Below are 20,346 nucleotides of genomic sequence, written 5' to 3'. Positions count from 1 at the left end.
CTGAGTCTATTTCTCCATCTATCCTTGTCTATGGTACACAAAAAAAAAGTGGATGAGGGGTGCGTGGGACACAATGCCTGTTTCTTCTGATGTCAAGGCATGTATGCGATGTTAGTAGATTGAGAGTCGAGTTGGAGAGGCGACATGAAATAAAAACAATTAGAATACAATCCGTCTATACACGTATACATAAAGCGCGGCATCAAAGATGTCCGATTCGGTACGGGATGTCGCTCGAAGAACCGCTCTCTATGTGGGAGATATGACCCGCAGTCTTCTCGCATGGGAAGGATAATCTACAACTGGCTAGCTGCTCTTGGGCGTTCGTTTGCCGATGTCCCAACCCCATCGTCTAAGCGTCTTGACGACTTTGGGGGTGACAGCCGCCGTCAAAGGCACCCGGATGAAGATGAAGCTCTTGTGTATTGCGTATGCCAGGGCGAGCTGTGTCAAGATGCCTATATGTGTGGAGAGATCAGGTCAGCGCATCTCAATAGCATATAAAAGCAAGAAGGCGCCACCACTTACTTGCTCCTTCCCCGGAATTGTTCTTCTCTGCCTCCAAAACCCCATGGCTATTCCCAGGCTTGATAGCTTCGTCCTTCTTGATGGGAGAATCGCCCTCTTCCTCAGCGCCGCTGGGACCCTTCCTGCTTGGAATCGGCCAAATACTGCGCAATAGGTCCTTTACTCCTTCGACAACCACATGTTCGTAATATCCGATCCGCTCCACTCCGAACAGTCTCACAGCTAGAAAGCAAAAGGGAAAGTCGACGGCCGAGAGCAACAGATAAACACCCAGCGCGGACCACCCATATTCGCGGGACAGCGTCTTTAGCCGCTGAGATAGCGAAGGCTTTTGAGACGGCGCCTGTGAAGAATAGAACCTTTTCGGCGGGCTCTGCTGGCGGACGAAAGGATCTCGTTTGGAAGGGGTCACTGCACCAGGCCGAGTCCTTAGTCGAGCTGTTCGCGCGAACGAGGAAAATCGAGCCGTCGGTTGCTCCCAAGGAAGCGGCAATAGTGGTCTCCAGACAGAGCGGCCAACATGTCGAGAGGATTCCACCTGTTGCTGCAATAGTCGAGGTATGAGTGCAGGCCGCGGAGACATTATTATTATTATTATTGCTTGGTATATTGTTGACAATCGCCTTTTCTCATTCCCTCCCTCTCCGCAATGAAAATAAAACCGGGTTATAGAACCCGTACACGATAAAGCAAACTAATTGCGACCGAGAGACTATAAAAATAAGCCCTGCATAAGCTACGATGTTCCGTCAGAAAGGAAAAAGTCGCTCCGCTCCGGCCGATGCGGCATGCTGTCGAGCTCCGTCGGAGCCGCTAAGAACTAGTCTTGGCGCCTTCGCCTTCTCTCCGCAACCCATGGGAAATCCTTGACCTGCCCTGAACTCGCTCAGAGTCGGCGGGCTTTCTACCAACTTTCCCTCTTCGCCATGGCTCCGAAGCTCCCAGTAGAGCTCAGGTGGCTCAGTCGGCCTATCTGGGCCGCTCAATTCTTCTTCAACTTCACCCCGAAGAGGCAGTTTGGTATCAGGTCTTTGAACCCGCCTAAAACGAGTCGCTTCAATGTCGGACCTGACCTTCCCATCTTGAAATCTACCCCCGCGGCCGCCCTGGAGCGAAAGATCAAAGCAGACACGCTGCCATTGCGGACCGGTGCCATTGCTATCAAGAAGGGCATGACCGCCATTTACGACCCGGAGACTGGGAAACGAACCCCATGCACCGTCCTGCAGCTTGACCGAGTCCAAGTGGTATCACACAAGACACGCGAGAGGCACGGGTATTACGCCGTCCAGGTTGGCGCCGGCTGGAAGCATCCTCGCAGGATGACAAAGTCTTTGCTCGGGCACTTTTCCGCCCACGGCGTCTCGCCGAAGAGATACGTCTACGAGTTCCGAGTCAGAGACGAGCGCGGGCTCCTACCGATTGGGCAAGTCATCGGTGCGGATTGGTTTCAAGAAGGCCAATATATCGATGCACGTTCGAAGACCAAGGGAAAGGGGTTTGCTGGTGTGATGAAGAGGCATGGTATGGGCGGTCAGGACCGTAGTCACGGTGTCAGCTTGACGCACCGTTCTCTTGGATCTGCGGGTCCGAGTCAGGGAGGAGGATCCAGAGTGTATCCGGGAAAGAGAATGGCAGGTAACATGGGAAATCAGCAGAACACGGTGCAAAACTTGAAGGTCCTGAAGGTGGACCCCGAGAATGGCATTGTTGTCGTGAACGGTATGTCGTTATTCCCTTGTCTCGAGAGTTTCTTTTGCGTTATTTTCTCGTCTCGCAGCAGTTGCTGATGAGAAGCTGGGTTCTGCAGGCTGCCTCAGTGGACCCAAAGGTTGTGTCGTGAGAATACAGGATGCCCTCAAAAAGCCTTGGCCCGAAATTGCTTACAAGCAGTTGAACGAAACTCCGGCTTCTTAAGGTCCTTATGTTTGTTTTTTTATTGTTCATGAAATGTACTATTATACATGTATTTGAGCGGCGCGAGGATTATAGATACATGATATCCAAATTTGCTTCCCCATCTTCCTTGTCCAGAATCTGTCCCAGGAAATAACCTAGTATTTCTATCGAGTCACGGCGACTCAGTCCTTTATAGTTCCCCACTCCAAACGCCAAACACGATGCAATAGGACAAGAACCGGGGAGTGAATTCTCCATGTTCGGGGCATGTGACACATTCAATAATGTGAGGAGATTCAAGGAATTATGGAACTCTCAGCCTGCCTTGAAAGGATCTTCTTCATTGTCCACGAGGAGATGCACAATTCTTCCGTCCTCGGTCTCAAGGCTCCATTCCTCGGTGCGGAACTACATTATGACAAACCATAGTCAGCTAGATGTCTTGTTCCCCAAAGCGGAATACACCATAGGCGGTTTAAAGCAGCGGAAAAGGAAGTTTCTTATTAACGGTCAAAAAACTCACATAGCTCAATCGATCCGGCCTCACACTCCTGAATCTCATCTTGCCTTTGGCTTTCGTACCCTTCACCCAGAAGGATATGTCGATTGTCCCGTGTAATTGATCCATTTCGCCACTGATCCAAGGGATTTTATGCGCGAAGTAGATCTCGTCGCCCAGGATTTCACGGGCCCGCGGAGACGTACGGAGAGCGTATAATGTGCTACTGACGACACTGGACGACGACCGTTGGTAATTGAATATACCGAGCATCGCAGCCCCCACAACGACTGCAAAGAAAGGAAGCGTGCGAGCCCATCGCCAATTCGACTCGACCGCAGGAAGCTCACGGTCCGGACGGCGATCTAGAAGAGGGCCCGAGTTCGGGGATGGAGCGGGGATGAGGGTACGCTGATTGCAACGAGAATAACGACTGAGCACTGGTGCCGGTCGCGGTCGCGCAGGGCCCCGTAGAATTCTGAAGGAAGCCATTGTTGTCTCTCTCGTGTGTATCTCTCTCTGTGAGAGAGGGGTTTCTCTGACTCGCCGTCGTCGAGGAGGCGAAGAAATGACAGTCAAACAACTCAAACTCGGCTGGGCCGAGTTCCAGTTTCCAAGCCAAGTTACTCCGTCCCTCTCCCAGTAATAGTGCATAACTACGTTTCCAACATTTTCTCAGCTCTCGGTTTGAAGCTCTTCTGCCAATATGGCCGCAGCCCGGCTACGGAAAACCTTTCGCTATCCTGATGACTCCGAGCAGGAGCCCGAGGGGAGAGAAGAGCTCGATGAAGAAGGTTTGGATTTGACAACTCCCACCGTCGGCTCGACGCTGATGCTTCCTCTTTCTTTTGGTTTAAGAACAAGAGCGACTTATCAAAGAGCTACAAGTGGAGAACGATAAGCAAAATTCCCGCTATCATGTATGTTTTTTTTTTAATTCTCGTGATGACTGTTCGTATTCTTTTTCGCGATGACTGAGCAACAAGGGTTAGCTTGCTTTTACAATACTCCCGCTCATAACCACCATTGCGTATGTCCCGTCGATACTTTCACCAGCCGCCACGGCATTTCAGAGATTCAGTTCCATCCTTTGTATCTTGTCTCTCCTGGCGACAGCATGCTTCATGAGATACGTTCCGCTTCAACGGCCCAGTCGTAAAGACAGGGAGCCTTTCAGAGATATCGGACCAGAGAGTCTTGTAATCGCAAGGAAGTATCTCACTTCTCTGAATACCGCTGTCTGCGCCTTTCTTTCTTTGGTATTTTGGAGCATGAGCGGCAACAGGGATCAAGACCAGCTCTGGCCGGTTCTTTATCTCGTTCCTGGAGGTGCGTTTCTCCCATTTCGAAGAATCCCATGTGCAGACAAAAGCGCTGTAAAGAAAGCTCTGGCAACTTACACGCCTGGTTATAGCGGTGCTTGGCATCGTGGTGATGGCTCGAAGAATGATGCTGGATGTTGACATTGGCCAGCTTGAAGAACTTCGTTATGAGTATAAGGGGGCCTAGACTTTTTTTTCTTATTGACCTTAGATTTTCTACACAGATGGACTCTTACATAGGTTGGACATCTAGTCATGATACACGATTTCCCTAACCTCGAACATTCTGACGAAGCTCTGGCTGTTAGAAGTCGACTGATTGATCGGCCAATTGTAGCACCTTCTAATATAAATACAATGTCTCTCGAATGCGTGTCCTCACGAATAAGTTCTATAGAGCTCGCTTTACACTGGAAAGCTTGCAAGCCAGGAAAAAAAATCCGAACTGAGCACAGCACACGATCGAAATATATATATGTATATATAACCTGCATTCTGATCTTCTTGTCCTTATTTTATATATTCTTCAACAACTGCAAGTTTTCTGACCCAGGTTCGGAATCGAATCGTTATCTTCATACCTATATCGCGAATACGTCGTCAAAAGTTTTCCATTACCTCTTAGACCCGGTAAATCAACCCCATTTCAATAATAGATAACTCACCAACAAGAAGATTACATATATAAGATGCAGAATATATCCATGAATAACATACATACGGAATGTATAATAGGGTATTATCTAAGTCATGCCTTTTATTTTTTTTTCAATCAGGCTTATTTCTTAAAAACTCGTGTTTTTTTCTGTAATGAATGATTGATTAACTGTTTTTTTTCCCCTACCAGAAGAAAACCGTCCTTGTTTCATTAAGGATTAGAATTCTTAGCTTATAATTTTCACTGTTAATGACATCAAGGTTGCCTTTATCAAATAACCAGTCTTACCACTTGTTTACAATGGCTGAACTAAAAGATGCTTTCATACAAGAAGAAACCTTGTTTAACCATCAGCTTCCATGAAGTGGTATATTATACCTAGCACGCGATGTCCTCGGGGCGCACAGTGGTATCAGCTAGAACTAACTTAAGAACCTATCTTGTTTTACTTGGCGCCAATTAAGTAGGGAGTTTAATTAATAATGATAGGACTAGAGCTTCCTGGAATGCTACAAGGATCCAAGATCAGCGTTGATGTTTAAAATAATACACAGGTATCTCATTAACTCCATCCAGCGCAGACCTAATTATCTGTGTGTCCTTAGGTCACCAATAAATGTCCCACAAGTCCTACCAACGAATTACAAAACGTCCGGCTATTTAACTGCAGCTTGACAAAATCGAACAGCATGTCCCCTTCCCGAAGACTTGCAGGGCTTTGATCAAGGGTAGATAATCCATTCATGAATCATCCGATACGTCGGAGTCCTCAAAATAATTCACCCTCACAGCCCTAGTTGGCTTCGGTCTATCCAATTTATTATTCGGAATCTTCACCGCCCGTCCTTTGCCAGGAGTAAAGTCCTCGTCCTTTTCACCTCGACTCTTACGCGCCTTCGGTAGATTAGATTTGGGGCGCAAAGGTTGAGACACTGAATTGGGATTCGTCAGATCTGACTGGATAATCGCAGAACTTGTTGTTGGTCGTCGTTCTTTGTCATGATTATCGGCGGGACGCTGCGAGCGTACGAAAGCTTCCATTCCTTTCCTACCAATCTTGAGGCGAACAATGAGCCTCTTGGACATGCCTCGGCTTCCACCAGATTTCAGAGAACTGGAAGCCCCGTCTTGCAAACTTGAGTCTCCATTGAGCCGGCTGTTTCCCTCTATTGCAGAACTCAAAGCCTGTTCGCTGTCATTGGAAGGCAATGGTGGAAACATTTCCGAGAGTGTAGGTCTGGGAGCCTCTGCGGGCGGCGCAGAAGATGTATCCTCTAGATCAGGATACTCAAATCTAATTGCCGCCGCATCACGGAAGCCATCATCCTGGCCCTTTCGAGACGCACTCGTGAAGGTACGATCATCTCCGTTTTCGGTTGAAGGCACCCCAACTGCTGCGCCGAGGGCGGGGTCAATTGGGATATTTTCATAGTCTACCATATGCGGATTTTCGCCTTCCACAGGGCCCTCATTCTCAAGTTCATCGTAGTCTTCACTTGCTGCGAGGGCATGCATCTTCGCCATCTCAGCCTCCTCTCGATGCCTTTGCAGTCGACGGGAATCGTCCCGGTTACCATCGCCAGCCTTTTTAAGCCACACGATATTTGAATGACTGAAATTCACCAAAGCTTCTACACTGCGAGGATCCGCCACCTTTCTCGTATCATGACCGAGTAAGAGACCCTTGGGCTCATATGGTGTCATGGTAGGATCTCGACGACAAGCACCGCAGCTGCAAATCTTGCGACACTTCGGGCATTTCCAGCTATAGTCCTCCAAGACGGTCTGCGGCATGATCTCAAAAGCTCTGAAGAGGCTACCATAGCAATAGTTCAAGTCGCACGACGTACAGGAAGCAATTTTCCACGTCGGTTCTGGTGCCTTACAAATATGGCATCTTCCATGTTCCTTGTGCCACTTTTCTGATCGGCGAACTTTTCTTCGCTTTCGAGGTCGACCATCGTCGTTGTCATCGATAATGCTGTCATCATTTTTTTGGCGTGCAGGCGGTTTGGTAATGTCTACCCATGGTCTTCTCCTTAGCTCTCTTTGGCAAACTTCAGCCAAGGTTCTTTTCCCCAGTTTACTCTTCTCGACTGCAAAAGGCTGGTATTGATCACCACGGTGGCCGGTGAACCTGAGGATCTGCCTTCTCCAGCTTTCGTGTTTTTCGATCAGTTCTCCCCAACGAAATTGTTCCACCCACTTGAGTTTCGAAATGCAAGCGCAGCTTCGGCCCATGGCATAACATTCCATGCAGATATCATAGTAATCGTCTTCGCCATTAGGAAGTTTACCAACACAAGAAGGACAAGTGAGAAACCGGTTAAAGATATTACACCGACAATAAGCACAAGTCACATTGCTTTCAAAGGGAAGGAACTGGACATTTTTCTCTTCAGGCAAATCCTCTGCAAAACTCTCTGAGAGTAAGATCCGTGTGTATAAGGCAAAAAGCCTTCGAAAATCTTTCTGCAATTGGCGTATCTTGGGACTGTTGAGGTTGCGTTCCTCAGCAGTGCGAAGGAGCTTGGAGTACCTCTCAAGGGAATAAAACACGATTGCCTTGTTCTTGTACTGCTCGTCCCGACAGACAGCCCTCGCGCGGGGAAGGGCTTCGTCCAAGGCCATTTCCAGGGTCTCAGCAGTAGTGCGATTCCAGGCAACTTTCATTGTTCGGGTTCCTCGATTCCAGACCTGATGGGCCGCCAGAGGTGGAATGAGGATGAAATCACCCACTCTTTGTTCTACCACATACGTCTTGAATGGTGCTGCCTTCCATGCATTTATTTGGGCAAAATGATCCTCGAGATCAATATCGTGGCCAAGTACAGATGACCAATATTCCGACACGAGATGACGGTCTTTAGTCTCAGTCATGAACCAAATGGATGAACCTGGTTTCGTAAGCTTTCCATGTTCGACAAGTCCAGATGACGCTTCCACCATTATGTTGTGACCAAGACTGGCGCACATCTCTTGATGACAAGGCGTATATGTACCCTCATGACCAATATAGCACATGAGATTTTCGGCCCTCATTTCCGGAGGAAGACTGCTCATCAAGTCACCTGCCCTCGCAATTCCTCTTCCTGCCTTCACTCCAGGGCCGTAGGGATTTGGTTCCAGCGTTGCTCCGACACCCCCAACATCCCCCGTGGATTCATTGAGGTAAAAGAGAAACGGGGGGATGATCTCTTTGAGCTTTTCGTGCCAGACGTCTGGACAGTCAATATCCTTCAAATATATTCTCTGACGTGTCGGATCCGTGTAATTTGACAAGTTCCATTGGTCGGTCAAAAGAGACATATTGTTCAAGTAATGGCCGATAGTGAGAGGAAGATTGGATTTTGTTGTGAGATTTCGCGCATTTTCCGCTAAATGAGAGAAAAGTCAGCTGGAATTGCTTTGAGAATTGACGAACCTTGAAATCTTGATCATGTAAACAAACGATAAACAACTTACTCTTCGTAGAGTAGTTATCCCTAAGCCATTGTTCTGAAAATATCCACTTCTCTAGTCGCGTGTCGTATCCTTCAACAACCAGGGGCTTTCCACCAAGTATCACATGAAGAAGAACCAATTTTTCGAAATTCTCCAACCCCTGTTCATCGATCGCATCACAATGTATCCTTACGACGAATTCAAAATTCGGCGTTGATTCCACAAGCGCTGTGACATCGATATCAGGAGGAATCGGCTCAAAAGCCGCGCGGGGTCGTTGAGCAGGCATATTCGTGGAGTCGTACCGATACGCGCGTGATATTGAATGCCCTCAGAGTCAGAGACATTGATGGAAATAGTCACAACTTGCGGATCGCGGAGACTCTTCGAAGAGTGAATTTAATAAATTGCGCATAGCCTCTGGATGACGAGCACAGTCGTCTTAATGAAACGGATGCGAAAGCGGGCTGTCTATGGTCAGCTGTTGTGGCAGCATCACTTCTGAGAACCTAACACAACAAGCTTTGCGCAGTATGCTAATAGCGACGCGCCTCAAAGAACGCTGCTCAAAGCTGCCTTAGACTCGAGAGGCAAGTGCATGTAACCGTCACCGTAGTGGCGGGAGTGTGAGCCTTCTATTCATAGGAAATTGATGAGACTCGCAAAAGGCTTCACGCCATTAAAGAACGCGGTTCCGAAAAGGAGCCTTTGGAGGGAATGGAAAGCTCGCTCAAGGTCAATCCAAAGACAGCAGCTGTTGATTGTGATTCACAATCCGCATCTTGAGTTCGCGATGGTACTGTTGTCCCAGGCTTTCAGTTCATCCGAATGATATGGGGCGCGATTGGCTAATCCCTTTTTGGGCAATGCCTACCGAGGCACAGTTCACCGACCAATCACAATCATCTTCGAGGACGGTTAAGATAAACTCTGGAAGTAATAATTATTATTTCCGCGTAGGCCGGTAGAACGATCAGCTTCATACTGAAGGCCTGTTGTGTTTTGCTCCGAAAGAAAAGTATGAGCTCACACCTTCAATATACATCATTGGCTATCTTAATCACCCAGTACCTCTTTCATCGCTTTAAAATAACCGACATTTCCATTTCGCATCTCTTGTGATAGGGCAATGCCCACGGCGGTGTTAACAGTTGCGCCTAGCAATTGTTTCTGATTGCCTGACTTGCTGAATTATCCAGGGCTCTATTCGCCTCAGTTATTTGCAATGATATCTGCTTCATCATGCTTAGTTATGTCACTCCGTCCGCAGCTTACACAAAGCCTACCGCAATGGAGGAATATTACTTTGAGCTGCGGACATTGCTTATCAACTAAGCCTGGACTTCGATCGACGGCGCCGTTTTTCAGAACTCTGGTACTCGCCAGTTCTCATTGGAGGTATCGAGGCCAAGCATCGCGACGTACACCTACCGGGCGGTCACTAAAGCTTCGTGCTGTGTCTCAAACGTCTCTGGACCGGTATGCAACAAATTCGACACAAACGCCCGCTCCTGCGCAATATTCGCCGCCTCAAACCGGTCTAATTTCGCACCTTCCCAAGTCTTGGATACCATATGCCGAATTAATACGCCTTGACAAGCCGACTGGTACATATTACCTCTTTTTTCCTTGCCTATTTTCGACACTTCTAGCCGGCTCGCTTGCCAATCCGATTGTACCTCCCGTCGAAATACTCGCAAAAACAGGTCTATTCTTCACTGGAGCGTTGATTATGCGAGGCGCAGGATGTACTATCAACGACCTTTGGGATAGGAATTTAGACCCCCATGTTGAACGGACGAAGTTTCGGCCACTCGCTAGAGGGGCAGTGACCCCTCAAAACGCGATAATCTTCACAGGCTTCCAGCTCCTTGCTGGTCTCGGTGTTCTCCTTCAGTTTCCTACTCAATGCTTATGGTACGGAATCCCTAGTCTTCTCCTTGTTACAACCTACCCATTAGCCAAAAGAGTCACGGATTACCCGCAATTCGTTCTGGGATTGACATTTTCTTGGGGAGCAATAATGGGATTTCCGGCATTGGGTATTGATCTTTTAAGCCGCCCAGAGGCTCTGGGGGCTGCGGCAGCACTATACTCCAGTTGTGTCGCTTGGACAGTGTTGTACGATATGATATATGCTCACATGGACATCAAAGATGACCTCGCGGCTGGAATCAGGTCAATCGCCCTACGTCACGAGCATAATACTAAAACTGTGTTGTCTGGTTTGGCTGTGACTCAAGTCGCACTTCTTGCCGCTGCTGGAGTAGTCGCGGGAACTGGACCTGTCTTCTTTGTTGGCAGCTGTGGCAGTGCTATCCTTACTCTCGGCATAATGATTTGGAGAGTTCGCTTGAAGGATGTGAAGAATTGTTGGTGGTGGTTCAAGCACGGTTGCTGGATTACAGGCGGAGGCATAGCACTTGGTCTGCTCGGCGAATATCTTGCTCAATTGTGGGGCTTGTATGATGGAAAGGCCGAATACAGCATCGAAAAAGGCCGCAATGCTACGCAAGACGCCGCATGATTCTCATATAGGACTTCTTGTACTCTAGTTTCGCATAGTTCTCAATAGTCCTCATTGTTTCTTTCGGGATGTAGTTGTAAGCTCAATATCGTAAAGTACTCCGTAAATCCACTCGCATTTAAGTTATTATGAATGCTAGAGCCGTAAGATACTCGGCATTGTAGTTGCCAACAAACAATCTTTTTCTGAAAACCACGGAGTAAGAGATACGGAAATTTGAGTGACGCGGGGATCTCAGACATAGACTCATAGTAAGCTAGTGGCGTAACTACCTACCTTACCTTTCCACCAGCACACGAACACTGCTTCAGCTTCAATCCCTTAGTATCCGTCTTGTACATTATCTCCAGGATCTTAATCAAGTCCTGGGAGATCGTGACCTCCCAGACCCCTCCATCCATTTGATTCCATATGTAAAACTTGCTGCCGGACTGGAACATAACACAGCCTTCACTGGTCGCAGCGGCACTGCACATAATTGGTCGTGGTGAATTTAGGCCATATTCTCTGGCCATTGCCTGACCAAGGCCATCTCTGTTCTCCCAGAGGAATTCAATATCGAGCTCATTGCTGTCTGTTGTCCATCCCTCTGGTGGTATGATTTGACCTTACAGAATATATGCCAGAAAATGATTTCCCTCATTCACGCAGATTGAGCATCAACATCTCCAGGCGAAGCCATGGTGAATTGAGTCACACCCTAACTTGCCTAGGCTTGTATTTATCGATACAAGTGCCGAAGTATCGAAAGAGCCAGAAAGCAAAATTCTGATACTGAGAGACAAGGCAACGGAGTGTTGAGAAAGACAGGTGGCTAGGTAGATAGACAGGTTTTATTATTGTCGTATTTGATAGCGTAAGCAGGGAGGACGATAACTAAGTGCTCACTGGATGGGCAGCAAGCTGATCTTAGCCTCCCGTCCCAGGACGGAAATGGCATTCGGTGCGCTGCATTTCCGGGGACAAGTATATAGGTACTCGTGAGTCTTGAGTAGTAGGTACCTAGGTACCTACGTAGGTGGGTCATGCAGAGTCGGAATCGAGTAATCTATCACTCGCTGCATATCCGCGACCGCCAACTTGCCGGACTTAGACGTCATATCTCATATTGTTTGTCACATTTCTGAAATAAGCCAGAATATGTTTTCGAGGACATTATTGTCATCTGTGAGTCTTCAACTGTATTATTCCTACTTCGGGAAATTGCAAGCTTACTTAGATATATAGGCTTCCGTGGGTGCTGCGCGGTCAGCGCAGAGGTTCGCGCCACCACGCTCTTTCTCTAGACCGAAAATACCTACTCTTCAAGCCCGACTTCTCTCTTCAGAGACAAAAGCAGCGATCGAAAAAGCTATAGCATCAGCTCCCGTCGTACTCTTTATGAAAGGAACCCCAGAGACACCGCAGTGTGGCTTTTCGCGAGCAAGCATACAGATTCTCGGTTTGCAGGGAGTGGATCCGAAGAAATTCGCTGCCTTCAATGTCTTGGAGGACCCTGAGCTTCGACAAGGTGTGTTGTCATCCCGATGATCCTTTTTTTTAATCAATGATTTCGTCTCTTTTGGGAGAGTGGGGATCTCGTTCAAAGTTCAGAGGCTAAGGAGTTATCGTTAATAGGCATCAAAGAATACTCGGATTGGCCAACCATCCCGCAGCTCTATGTCGATAAAGAGTTCATCGGTGGCTGTGATATCTTAATGTCAATGCACCAGAGTGGAGAGCTTGCCAAACTCCTAGAAGAAAAAGGTGTCTTGGTCTCGGCTGAAGAGTAAGCAGCAAAACTCGTCGTCAGTGTCAAATGTATTCAGCCCTTATATCGGTATAGCGCAACCTCTGCCTGGCATGTTCATTGTATTTTTATATCTTTGCTGCCTAGCTGTTTCTTATTGTGGCTGTCAGAAATACATTTAACAGGGTTATGCTAGCTTCTTGTCGCAATTAATTGTCTGCAAAGTTTGTTGGTATGAAATAGATTGAGTACTTTTGACCCCCATGTCTAGACAGGGACGCAATCAGGCCGACATTGATGGTCATTGAACATTTCGTTCTATACAGAAGGCAAGTTCTTTAAAGTCCTTTAGATTATTCAGCTCGCCACCGCATGGCATCTGTCACACCAAGTGATGGTATTATGCATGAATTATATTAGTACATGGAACGACTTGAATTACTCTCTGTTTCCGATACTGTAAAGTTCACGGCCTCAAACATGAAAACCCACTGGAATTGATTTTAGTTACATACTTGGGATCTCGATATAAGTATACCAACACTTGAACTGAAGGTTTTTTCAGCTGGCAAATTTACATATCCTATTAGTAAAACATGCAACACCCAATGGTGGCAGCTTCTTCTATTATCGATGATTCGAAAGTTTTTTTTTTGTGGAGGCTTGATGGCTCAAAGCATGATAAACTATTGCACAGAGTAAACCGTATATCCGGATAACCCGGTCCCAAAGCCATTTTCTCAGTACTGAGTAAATGACCCCAGAGTTAGCTGAGGTTCCCTGTTGCAGTCAATTCTCTTATATCAGGGTATATAATGGACTCTGGTATTCGAATATGACAGTAGAGCCCTTCAATGCAAATTCGTCAATATTGTTCCAACGCTGTCCTAAAAGAACACCCCATTTGAAACGCCATATTCAAAGCGCAAACATCATAGTTTTTGAACATTCAGCTAACTTGCTCAAATCCCAAAACACCACCACTCCATGAAAAGCAAAAAGAAGAAAAGGCGAGGCACTTTTAACTTGATATCGCATTAGCCTAGAAGTCCCCCTAAAACAACACGACTAACTCCCGCAATCTCGTTCTTTGCGCCGCTCCTGCTGGCATCCTCAAACTCTCGCACTACTCCAGCAACCATGATTTTCCGAAGCTTCGCGTCAGTCTTGGTGAACAGCTCTCCTAATGCAGCTGTGCAAACAGCAGGACTAGACACCAGGGTCACAAGCCTGGTATAGCAATCAATCAACACATCACATAGCGTTGCAAATGTCTCAAAGAAGTCAGGGTCGAAAGGCAGGGAAGGTGTTAGAAGGTATGAGTATTCTTCTCCAGGGAGAAGGTCTGAGGAGTCTGCACTGGGGAAGGATGTGACCGCTGAAGCCGCCGTCGCTGAAGACGCCAGATTCCCGGTCATGGCCTTGACATCCGAAGAGTCGCTAAAATGCATAGGTAAGCCAATCTCCGTGGCAGAGCTCGTCCTCCTGGCTTTGTTGCCGGCATGCGTTGCCCTTTTGAACATCTGCGGTATTCTTGCTCGAACAAGGGTCGAAGACGAACTACCGTCCGGCGGATGCGCTTGTTGAAAAGTCTCAAACTCAAGTAGTAGAGCGTGAAGGGAGCGGAGATACTCAAATGGCGTCGAGCTTACGTCAAGGATCGGAGGAAGAGAAAGTCCAAGGAGCAGGTAATTGATTGCGCGACGGGAAAGCTTTCGCGAATCAAAGTAGGGCATGCGCATGAGATCTGCTTTCGAAAAATGAACCGTATTGAACCAATAGACTCGGCCTTCGTGACTGTCTTTCAAAATGAGTTTCACAACTGAAGCAAACCAAAGCGGATAGATGTCGACTGACGCTTTACGCAAATAGTCCAGAGTCGATATTCGTTTCGCAGCTATGTCATGGATATGTTGGTAGATTGCGCTGGCGCTCTGCGGCCCGAGTGTGCCACCACCCGATGCAGAAGGAAGGGGAGGTATCCCACCGCTGCCTCCATGGGCATTCTCCTGACTGGAATGGCCCGCGCCCGAAGATTTACTCCAGGTAGTGTCTCTGCGCGTCAGGCCGTGGGCAAACGGCGAGGCGATCATTCCGTTCATGGCGCAATGTTGTTAGCAGTCAACTATGAGAGAATTGGATTGAAGGCAAAGCTCTCATCTATCGGCAGATAGACCGAGTGATTACTGTAGATACAAAAACCGATGATGTGCTGCCGGGGGTCACTTTTAGCGCAGGAGACACGCAGTGGACTCGGGGTCTATAATTAGATCGGCAAGGACCCCGCGGAGCACTCTAAAGTTTAAAGCAGACCGCCGAGCCCCTCCTTTTCGTTCCGGGGGAACATTCGTTGAATAGATGAATCCTGAGTAGACTTCGCTGTTTTATTTTTCCCGACCAGTCTGTCTTACTTTGATTAGATAAGACCACTGTTTGTCCGCCGTCTCCAGGTGTTCCTAAACGATAACTGCCCTGTTTTCCTTCTCTTCTTTTCTCTTTTTACCCCACTGAGTGCTCCATATGGATATCTCCCCTGAGGAGGAAGTTCCCCTCCCGGGGAAGTGGCCCGTTGACCCACAAGATGATGTTCCCATTTCCAAAGAGCGTATCTGGGTAGACGGATGTTTCGATTTCAGCCATCACGGTGAGAAGGCTAGCCTAAAGCTTTGACTTCCTTGGTAGTTAATCAAAGGATGCACAGGACATGCTGGTGCGATGCTTCAGGCCCGCAGGCTGGGGAAGGAACTAGTCGTAGGAGTTCATTCGGACGAAGCGATCCTCGAAAATAAAGGCCCGACTGTTATGACTCTGAAGGAACGGTTAGTTCAAAGACGCAATGAAATTGCCCCTATACTCATACTCGCTTTGATTGCTGTAGGGTGGCCGCTGTTGATGCCTGCCGTTGGGTTTCGAAGTCCGTTCCTTATGCTCCATACGTGACATCGCTTCCATGGGTGTCACATTATGGCTGCTACTACGTTGTCCATGGGGATGACATCACCTCGGACAGCAATGGAAATGACTGTTATCGATTCGTTAAAGCTGCAGGCCGTTTCCTGGTGGTGAAGAGAACTCCCGGGATATCTACGACAGATCTTGTTGGCCGCATGCTTTTATGTACGAAGGGACACTTCATCAAGTCGTTAAAAGACACTTTGGCCGGTATAGAAGGATCTGGCAGTCCAGAAGAGCGAAAAGAGTTTGGTGCAGATCTTCTGCAGAGAATTCGGGACTACGCAACAGATGAAACTGGCCTCAAGCCGGGCCCTGAGGTGTGGACGTGGAGCGGTACAGACTCAGCAAAAATTGGTCAAACGATTGAGGAAGCCGGGATCTTTGAAAATCTCGTCCCAGGTAAACCACCGAGACCAGGTCAGCGCATCGTGTATGTGGATGGTGGGTTTGACCTTTTCTCGTCTGGCCATATCGAATTTCTTCGACGCGTGCTGTCGAAAGAAGAGGAAGAAGGTCGCCAACGTGGGTGGTATGAACCCGCGGAAAGAGAAAAAAGGTGCTCAGAGTATGGGGAGGATTTCGGACCTGCATACATTGTCGCCGGTATCCATGACGATAATGTTATCAATCACTGGAAAGGTCTCAATTACCCCATCATGAACATCTTCGAAAGAGGTCTTTGTGTTCTTCAATGCAGAGTAGGTTTCGGATCTTCCTAATTGTATTTCGACCCGAACTGACGAATTCAGTACATTCATGCGATTATCTTCTCAGCCCCCTTCACACCAAACCAGTCTTTTCTGCAATCCATGCCCTGGGGGGTCCCGAGCGCAGTGTACCATGGTCCCACGACGTTTATTCCACTCACCTATGATCCGTATATCGCACCAAAGAAAATGGGTATCTTTAGGCAGATCGAAAGCCACCCTTTTCAGAATGTGAATGCTGGTGAGATCGTCCAGAGAATCTTAAAGAGCCGTGATGCATACGAAGAGAGGCAGCGTGCGAAATTAAGGAAGGCTATTGTGGAGGAGGCAGCTAAGCAGAAAGAGGCATTGGAGGCTCAATCTAACATTGATGGCAACTCGAATGGACAAGAGCAGGCTTAACAGTTACTGCTTATGTGGTTTAACCATCATTTTTGGGCAATATAAAGCTCAGAAGCCGATTTTGATTAGGTACTATCAGACGAACACGGTCTCTGAATATCGCGCATCCTGCCTGGTCTTACTTTGTGGCAACGACACTCTTCTTCCTATAGATAGCCTGTGGTTTACTCCCTAACTCTAAGGTAAGACTCTCATTTTCTTCCCTGTTAGCAACCTAGGCTATGGCCACATAGCTAGCCAATGAATATCTACTGAAATTTCTGCTGACCAGTAAATTGCCTGTGGTAATTGGAATTCCTGAGAGGGTAGGTCCTTCTTGTGAGCTCACAACCAGAGTAAGGTTGGTGGCATCATTTCTTTTTGGGAAATGTATAAAATCCACACACCCCGACAGGAACTGTTTAGCTTCCCTTCTATTACCTTAATTTTGCAGTCATAGGCGCCCGGCACATTTTCAACCGGACCTTCATGTCTCCTTGGCCATTCTACAGTGATTACTAACTCACTACTGCCGGTTTCTTTTTTCATGTATATACACTATGATATTTCTATTGATAAATAATGAAGTTCTATGTTCACAACATGAGTCATGAATCGTGTCCAGAGCAGAGGGTTCCAAAGGATAAAAAATACAAGCCCCCCTCGAAAAAAAAAAGATTGTGTCGTCAATTCAAAGCAGACCGTCATGCAACAAAAATTATAGAGATTCCAGCAAAGAAAATCCAACGCCAGGTCGAACAACATAATAACGCCGAGCTGATGCCTTAGAAACAAAGAAGAACGTCGAAATCTGCAGTCGGTAATGGCGAAGGTCCTGTGGAACACCGAAATCAAACTCAAGAGGACTCGATCTTTTGGTTTTCGCGCTCTTTCTGCTCTCCGAAAACTCGCCGACTCATTTCGAGGACAGCCTCAAAGCCTTCTCGTCCTCTCTTTGCATTTTGGCTAAACCTCTCCACACTCGCCTCTTCGACCTTGTTCTTTATTTTTTGCCAACCACTGCAGAGGGCAGTAATCAGAGCTTCTTGTTTAAAATCGGTTTTTGTATCGGGCATCGACGGGGAAGGCTGATACACAACGGTCTCTCGAACATTCAGAACATTCGACCACGTGAGGTTGGTGGAGCACATCGTAACTTTCTTCGCAATCGGATCGACATAAGAAACCTCATAGACATAGGACAAAGAGTTTCCTCCGAAGAGTGAGATTACCCATCGTGGAACAGATTGACTGCAGGTGATGAGGCGTTCGGTACGAAGCTATTGCCGGGCGTCCTGGTCAGTCACAGCAACATCCCTTATCATATGGGCCAAACTTCTACAGGAGAGGAAGGATATTGACTCACAATGCCCGTGGACGGCTCTACCGTCCTCGATAAGGTGTCCACAGCCACGACATGGGTTGACTTTTGGTTCCAAGGACAGTATTTCCGCCAGTTCGCTGTCGAGACCTCCTCCCAAGAGTAGTCAAAAGTGCAATTAGAGGCGAAGACCTTCATCCCGAGTGATCGCACTACCACCCAAACTCCCGTCTTTCTACCCGGTCAACCTTGTTCTCGGGAGTGGTTACAAAGGAGTTTTTGTTCGGCTGGGGTGCAAAAGCGAAAAAGATGCGCGGAAGTTTTCTTGATAGCGGCTAACGGGTGGCGCAACAGGACGACGGTGAAAAAGACAAGAAAACCAGGTACGGAAGCGATCAATAGTAACGCTGGATGTGCGGGAAATGATAATTTACAGAAGCAGCTAGAGAATTATTAATTGCTGTCGTCACAGATGTTGCGAGGACGATGATGGAAGGAGAGCCAAATCCTCGGTCACCGTCATGCATGGGCGGGCAAAAAAAAAGCGTTTCTTCTCGTTCGGGAAGACCTGAACCGCCCGGACGTGGACGTGGTAGCCCTCCCCGCATGGACCAATGAGAAAGAAGAACCACCAGAAGCCAGGGCCAGTGACTAGGGCTTTTCGAATCGCTCCGTCACCCGGCCTTGGGTTGTTCCCGGAACGCTCCGGGGAAGCGTCATGGTGGATCGTATCGATCGTGCGCGTTATTTTCACATGACATGATGGCAATGGGAGCAGACCCAGCATTACTCCGTACGAGTTGGGGTGAGGATAGCATACTATTAATCATTACATGTTGTGCACTTACACCTGGTGTAATTAGTTAGTTAAACTAATAATAATTATTGTCATGATTGGACTAATTAACCTGCGTGTCTTTCTGGCGTCCAGAGGCTGAATGCCAGAACTCAGGGGCTAGCACTCGTAGTTCACGACGCGTCGCGAACACGACCACCCGCTTTTCGTCTAGGCATTATTTTCGTCAAAAAATTTCGATCAAGGGATATATAGAGAGAGAGTACAGAGTATTATAATCTCTTTCAGGAAAGTCTGCTTGAGGTCATCCACCCCTAACCGCCGGAGTTAAGCCGTATCTGCAGCGGTATTACCCTTTTGCATAGATCCGGTCTTAACCTCTGCCCGGCCACTACATTACTTTCCCCAGAATCGACGCAAGCAAACATCGCAATGGTCGAGCTGAGGAAGCGCAAGGCACCTTCCGACTCTATACCAGCGCAGGAAAAGAAAGCAAAGCCAAATGAGAAAAAGGCTCCCAAGGAGAGAAGCGCTGAACCAAAGAAACAGTCCGACGATGATCATGGCCCCTCTCCACGAGGGAGTGTTCCGAAAGCCGGTGACACGCTTCCTCTGGATGGTTTTGGAGGCGAGATCGAGACACATGAGGGTGTCACAACCTCTTTGAAGGCTTTGATAGACGCTAGCAAGTCCGGAGTCGTTCTCTTCACGTATCCGAAAGCCTCAACACCCGGATGTAGGTACACCGTCTTTTTTTCACGTCCTTGTCTTTGAATCTTTTTCGGTACCATCCGTCCTTGATTTGTTATATACCCGATCTTGAATTGCTGGTTTTTTTTATTATTATGGCAGATTATGCCTGCAGACAACGGGTACTCTAAAGATATCTTAGATACATTATTACTTTTCGATGTCTTCCATTTTTTTTTTCTTTGCTTCCTTTGTGGATCTCAATAGAAAGATACGATACTAACTATTTCAAGGCACAAAGCAAGCATGCATGTTTCGTGACGCTTATGATCACCTTTCGTCGACTGGGCTATCCATCTATGGACTCTCAACCGATTCACCAAAGGCAAACACAACCTTCAAAACAAAGCAAAATCTGCCTTACCCGCTTCTTTGTGATCCGAAGGCCACACTAATTGCAGCTCTTGGGCTCAAGAAGGTTCCTAAGGGGACCATAAGAGGGGTTTGCGTGATAGATAAAACAGGCAAAATACGACTGTTGGAACCTGGTAGCCCCGCGGCGACGGTAGAAGCTGTGGAAAGATTGGTGTCTGAGAGCTCAAATGAGGATCCCTCAAAAGAGTTGCAGACATGAGGGTCGGCCCTACAAAGGAAAGTGTGAACTACCTTGCGCAAGGTGGGATAACAACATGATTCGACAATATATTCTTCGTTAACTTTTCTTCAGTTGGCACTGACTATGAAGGATCTGTTTCATATAACGAGGTTTCATTTGTTCTTGCATGGGGGTTACCTCTCATGTCAACCTCGAAGGACGAAAATCGACAACATTGGAATAATATAAGCAACACCTGTGAGCAGCACATACATGTAGATACATACACAAATAC

The 20,346-nt window shown here is 47.5% G+C and overlaps 10 protein-coding genes across 10 annotated transcripts; 5 read left to right on the top strand and 5 right to left on the bottom strand.

Annotated features, from left to right (window-relative positions):
• Positions 1-306: 306 nt before the first annotated feature.
• Positions 307-1,111, bottom strand: T310_6017 (Peptide alpha-N-acetyltransferase Nat2; the record flags this gene model as incomplete). Its single annotated transcript, XM_013471141.1, has 2 exons — positions 307-458; positions 529-1,111. The coding sequence occupies 2 exons, from the start codon at positions 1,109-1,111 to the stop codon at positions 307-309; spliced, it is 735 nt and encodes a 244-aa protein (XP_013326595.1).
• Positions 1,112-1,454: 343 nt separating this feature from the next.
• Positions 1,455-2,445, top strand: T310_6016 (50S ribosomal protein L3; the record flags this gene model as incomplete). Its single annotated transcript, XM_013471140.1, has 2 exons — positions 1,455-2,250; positions 2,339-2,445. The coding sequence occupies 2 exons, from the start codon at positions 1,455-1,457 to the stop codon at positions 2,443-2,445; spliced, it is 903 nt and encodes a 300-aa protein (XP_013326594.1).
• A 297-nt stretch (positions 2,446-2,742) lies between these two features.
• On the bottom strand, positions 2,743-3,418 carry T310_6015 (Cytochrome oxidase complex assembly protein; the record flags this gene model as incomplete). Its single annotated transcript, XM_013471139.1, has 2 exons — positions 2,743-2,835; positions 2,951-3,418. 2 exons carry the CDS (start codon positions 3,416-3,418, stop codon positions 2,743-2,745), a joined length of 561 nt encoding a protein of 186 aa, XP_013326593.1.
• Positions 3,419-5,647: 2,229 nt separating this feature from the next.
• On the bottom strand, positions 5,648-8,639 carry T310_6014 (JmjC domain protein; the record flags this gene model as incomplete). The annotated part of the gene is made up of 2 exons (XM_013471138.1): positions 5,648-8,283; positions 8,372-8,639. 2 exons carry the CDS (start codon positions 8,637-8,639, stop codon positions 5,648-5,650), a joined length of 2,904 nt encoding a protein of 967 aa, XP_013326592.1.
• A 577-nt stretch (positions 8,640-9,216) lies between these two features.
• On the top strand, positions 9,217-10,877 carry T310_6013 (uncharacterized protein; the record flags this gene model as incomplete). The annotated part of the gene is made up of 2 exons (XM_013471137.1): positions 9,217-9,286; positions 9,550-10,877. 2 exons carry the CDS (start codon positions 9,217-9,219, stop codon positions 10,875-10,877), a joined length of 1,398 nt encoding a protein of 465 aa, XP_013326591.1.
• A 1,140-nt stretch (positions 10,878-12,017) lies between these two features.
• T310_6012 (Glutaredoxin) lies at positions 12,018-12,802 on the top strand (the record flags this gene model as incomplete). The annotated part of the gene is made up of 4 exons (XM_013471136.1): positions 12,018-12,044; positions 12,105-12,387; positions 12,495-12,645; positions 12,754-12,802. 4 exons carry the CDS (start codon positions 12,018-12,020, stop codon positions 12,800-12,802), a joined length of 510 nt encoding a protein of 169 aa, XP_013326590.1.
• Positions 12,803-13,643: 841 nt separating this feature from the next.
• T310_6011 (uncharacterized protein) lies at positions 13,644-14,708 on the bottom strand (the record flags this gene model as incomplete). Its single annotated transcript, XM_013471135.1, has 1 exon — positions 13,644-14,708. The coding sequence occupies one exon, from the start codon at positions 14,706-14,708 to the stop codon at positions 13,644-13,646; it is 1,065 nt and encodes a 354-aa protein (XP_013326589.1).
• Positions 14,709-15,126: 418 nt separating this feature from the next.
• T310_6010 (Ethanolamine-phosphate cytidylyltransferase) lies at positions 15,127-16,670 on the top strand (the record flags this gene model as incomplete). Its single annotated transcript, XM_013471134.1, has 4 exons — positions 15,127-15,250; positions 15,308-15,425; positions 15,485-16,259; positions 16,311-16,670. 4 exons carry the CDS (start codon positions 15,127-15,129, stop codon positions 16,668-16,670), a joined length of 1,377 nt encoding a protein of 458 aa, XP_013326588.1.
• Positions 16,671-17,506: 836 nt separating this feature from the next.
• On the bottom strand, positions 17,507-18,168 carry T310_6009 (Mitochondrial protein sorting (Msf1); the record flags this gene model as incomplete). The annotated part of the gene is made up of 2 exons (XM_013471133.1): positions 17,507-17,929; positions 18,016-18,168. 2 exons carry the CDS (start codon positions 18,166-18,168, stop codon positions 17,507-17,509), a joined length of 576 nt encoding a protein of 191 aa, XP_013326587.1.
• Positions 18,169-19,198: 1,030 nt separating this feature from the next.
• Positions 19,199-20,090, top strand: T310_6008 (Peroxiredoxin; the record flags this gene model as incomplete). The annotated part of the gene is made up of 2 exons (XM_013471132.1): positions 19,199-19,502; positions 19,750-20,090. The coding sequence occupies 2 exons, from the start codon at positions 19,199-19,201 to the stop codon at positions 20,088-20,090; spliced, it is 645 nt and encodes a 214-aa protein (XP_013326586.1).
• Positions 20,091-20,346: the final 256 nt, after the last annotated feature.

Source organism: Rasamsonia emersonii, assembly GCF_000968595.1.
Source record: "Rasamsonia emersonii CBS 393.64 chromosome Unknown ctg1118621760356, whole genome shotgun sequence".
NCBI lineage: Eukaryota > Fungi > Ascomycota > Eurotiomycetes > Eurotiales > Trichocomaceae > Rasamsonia > Rasamsonia emersonii.
The sequence above is the reverse complement of the archived record's forward strand: the minus strand, read 5'-3'. Positions and strand labels throughout refer to the sequence as shown.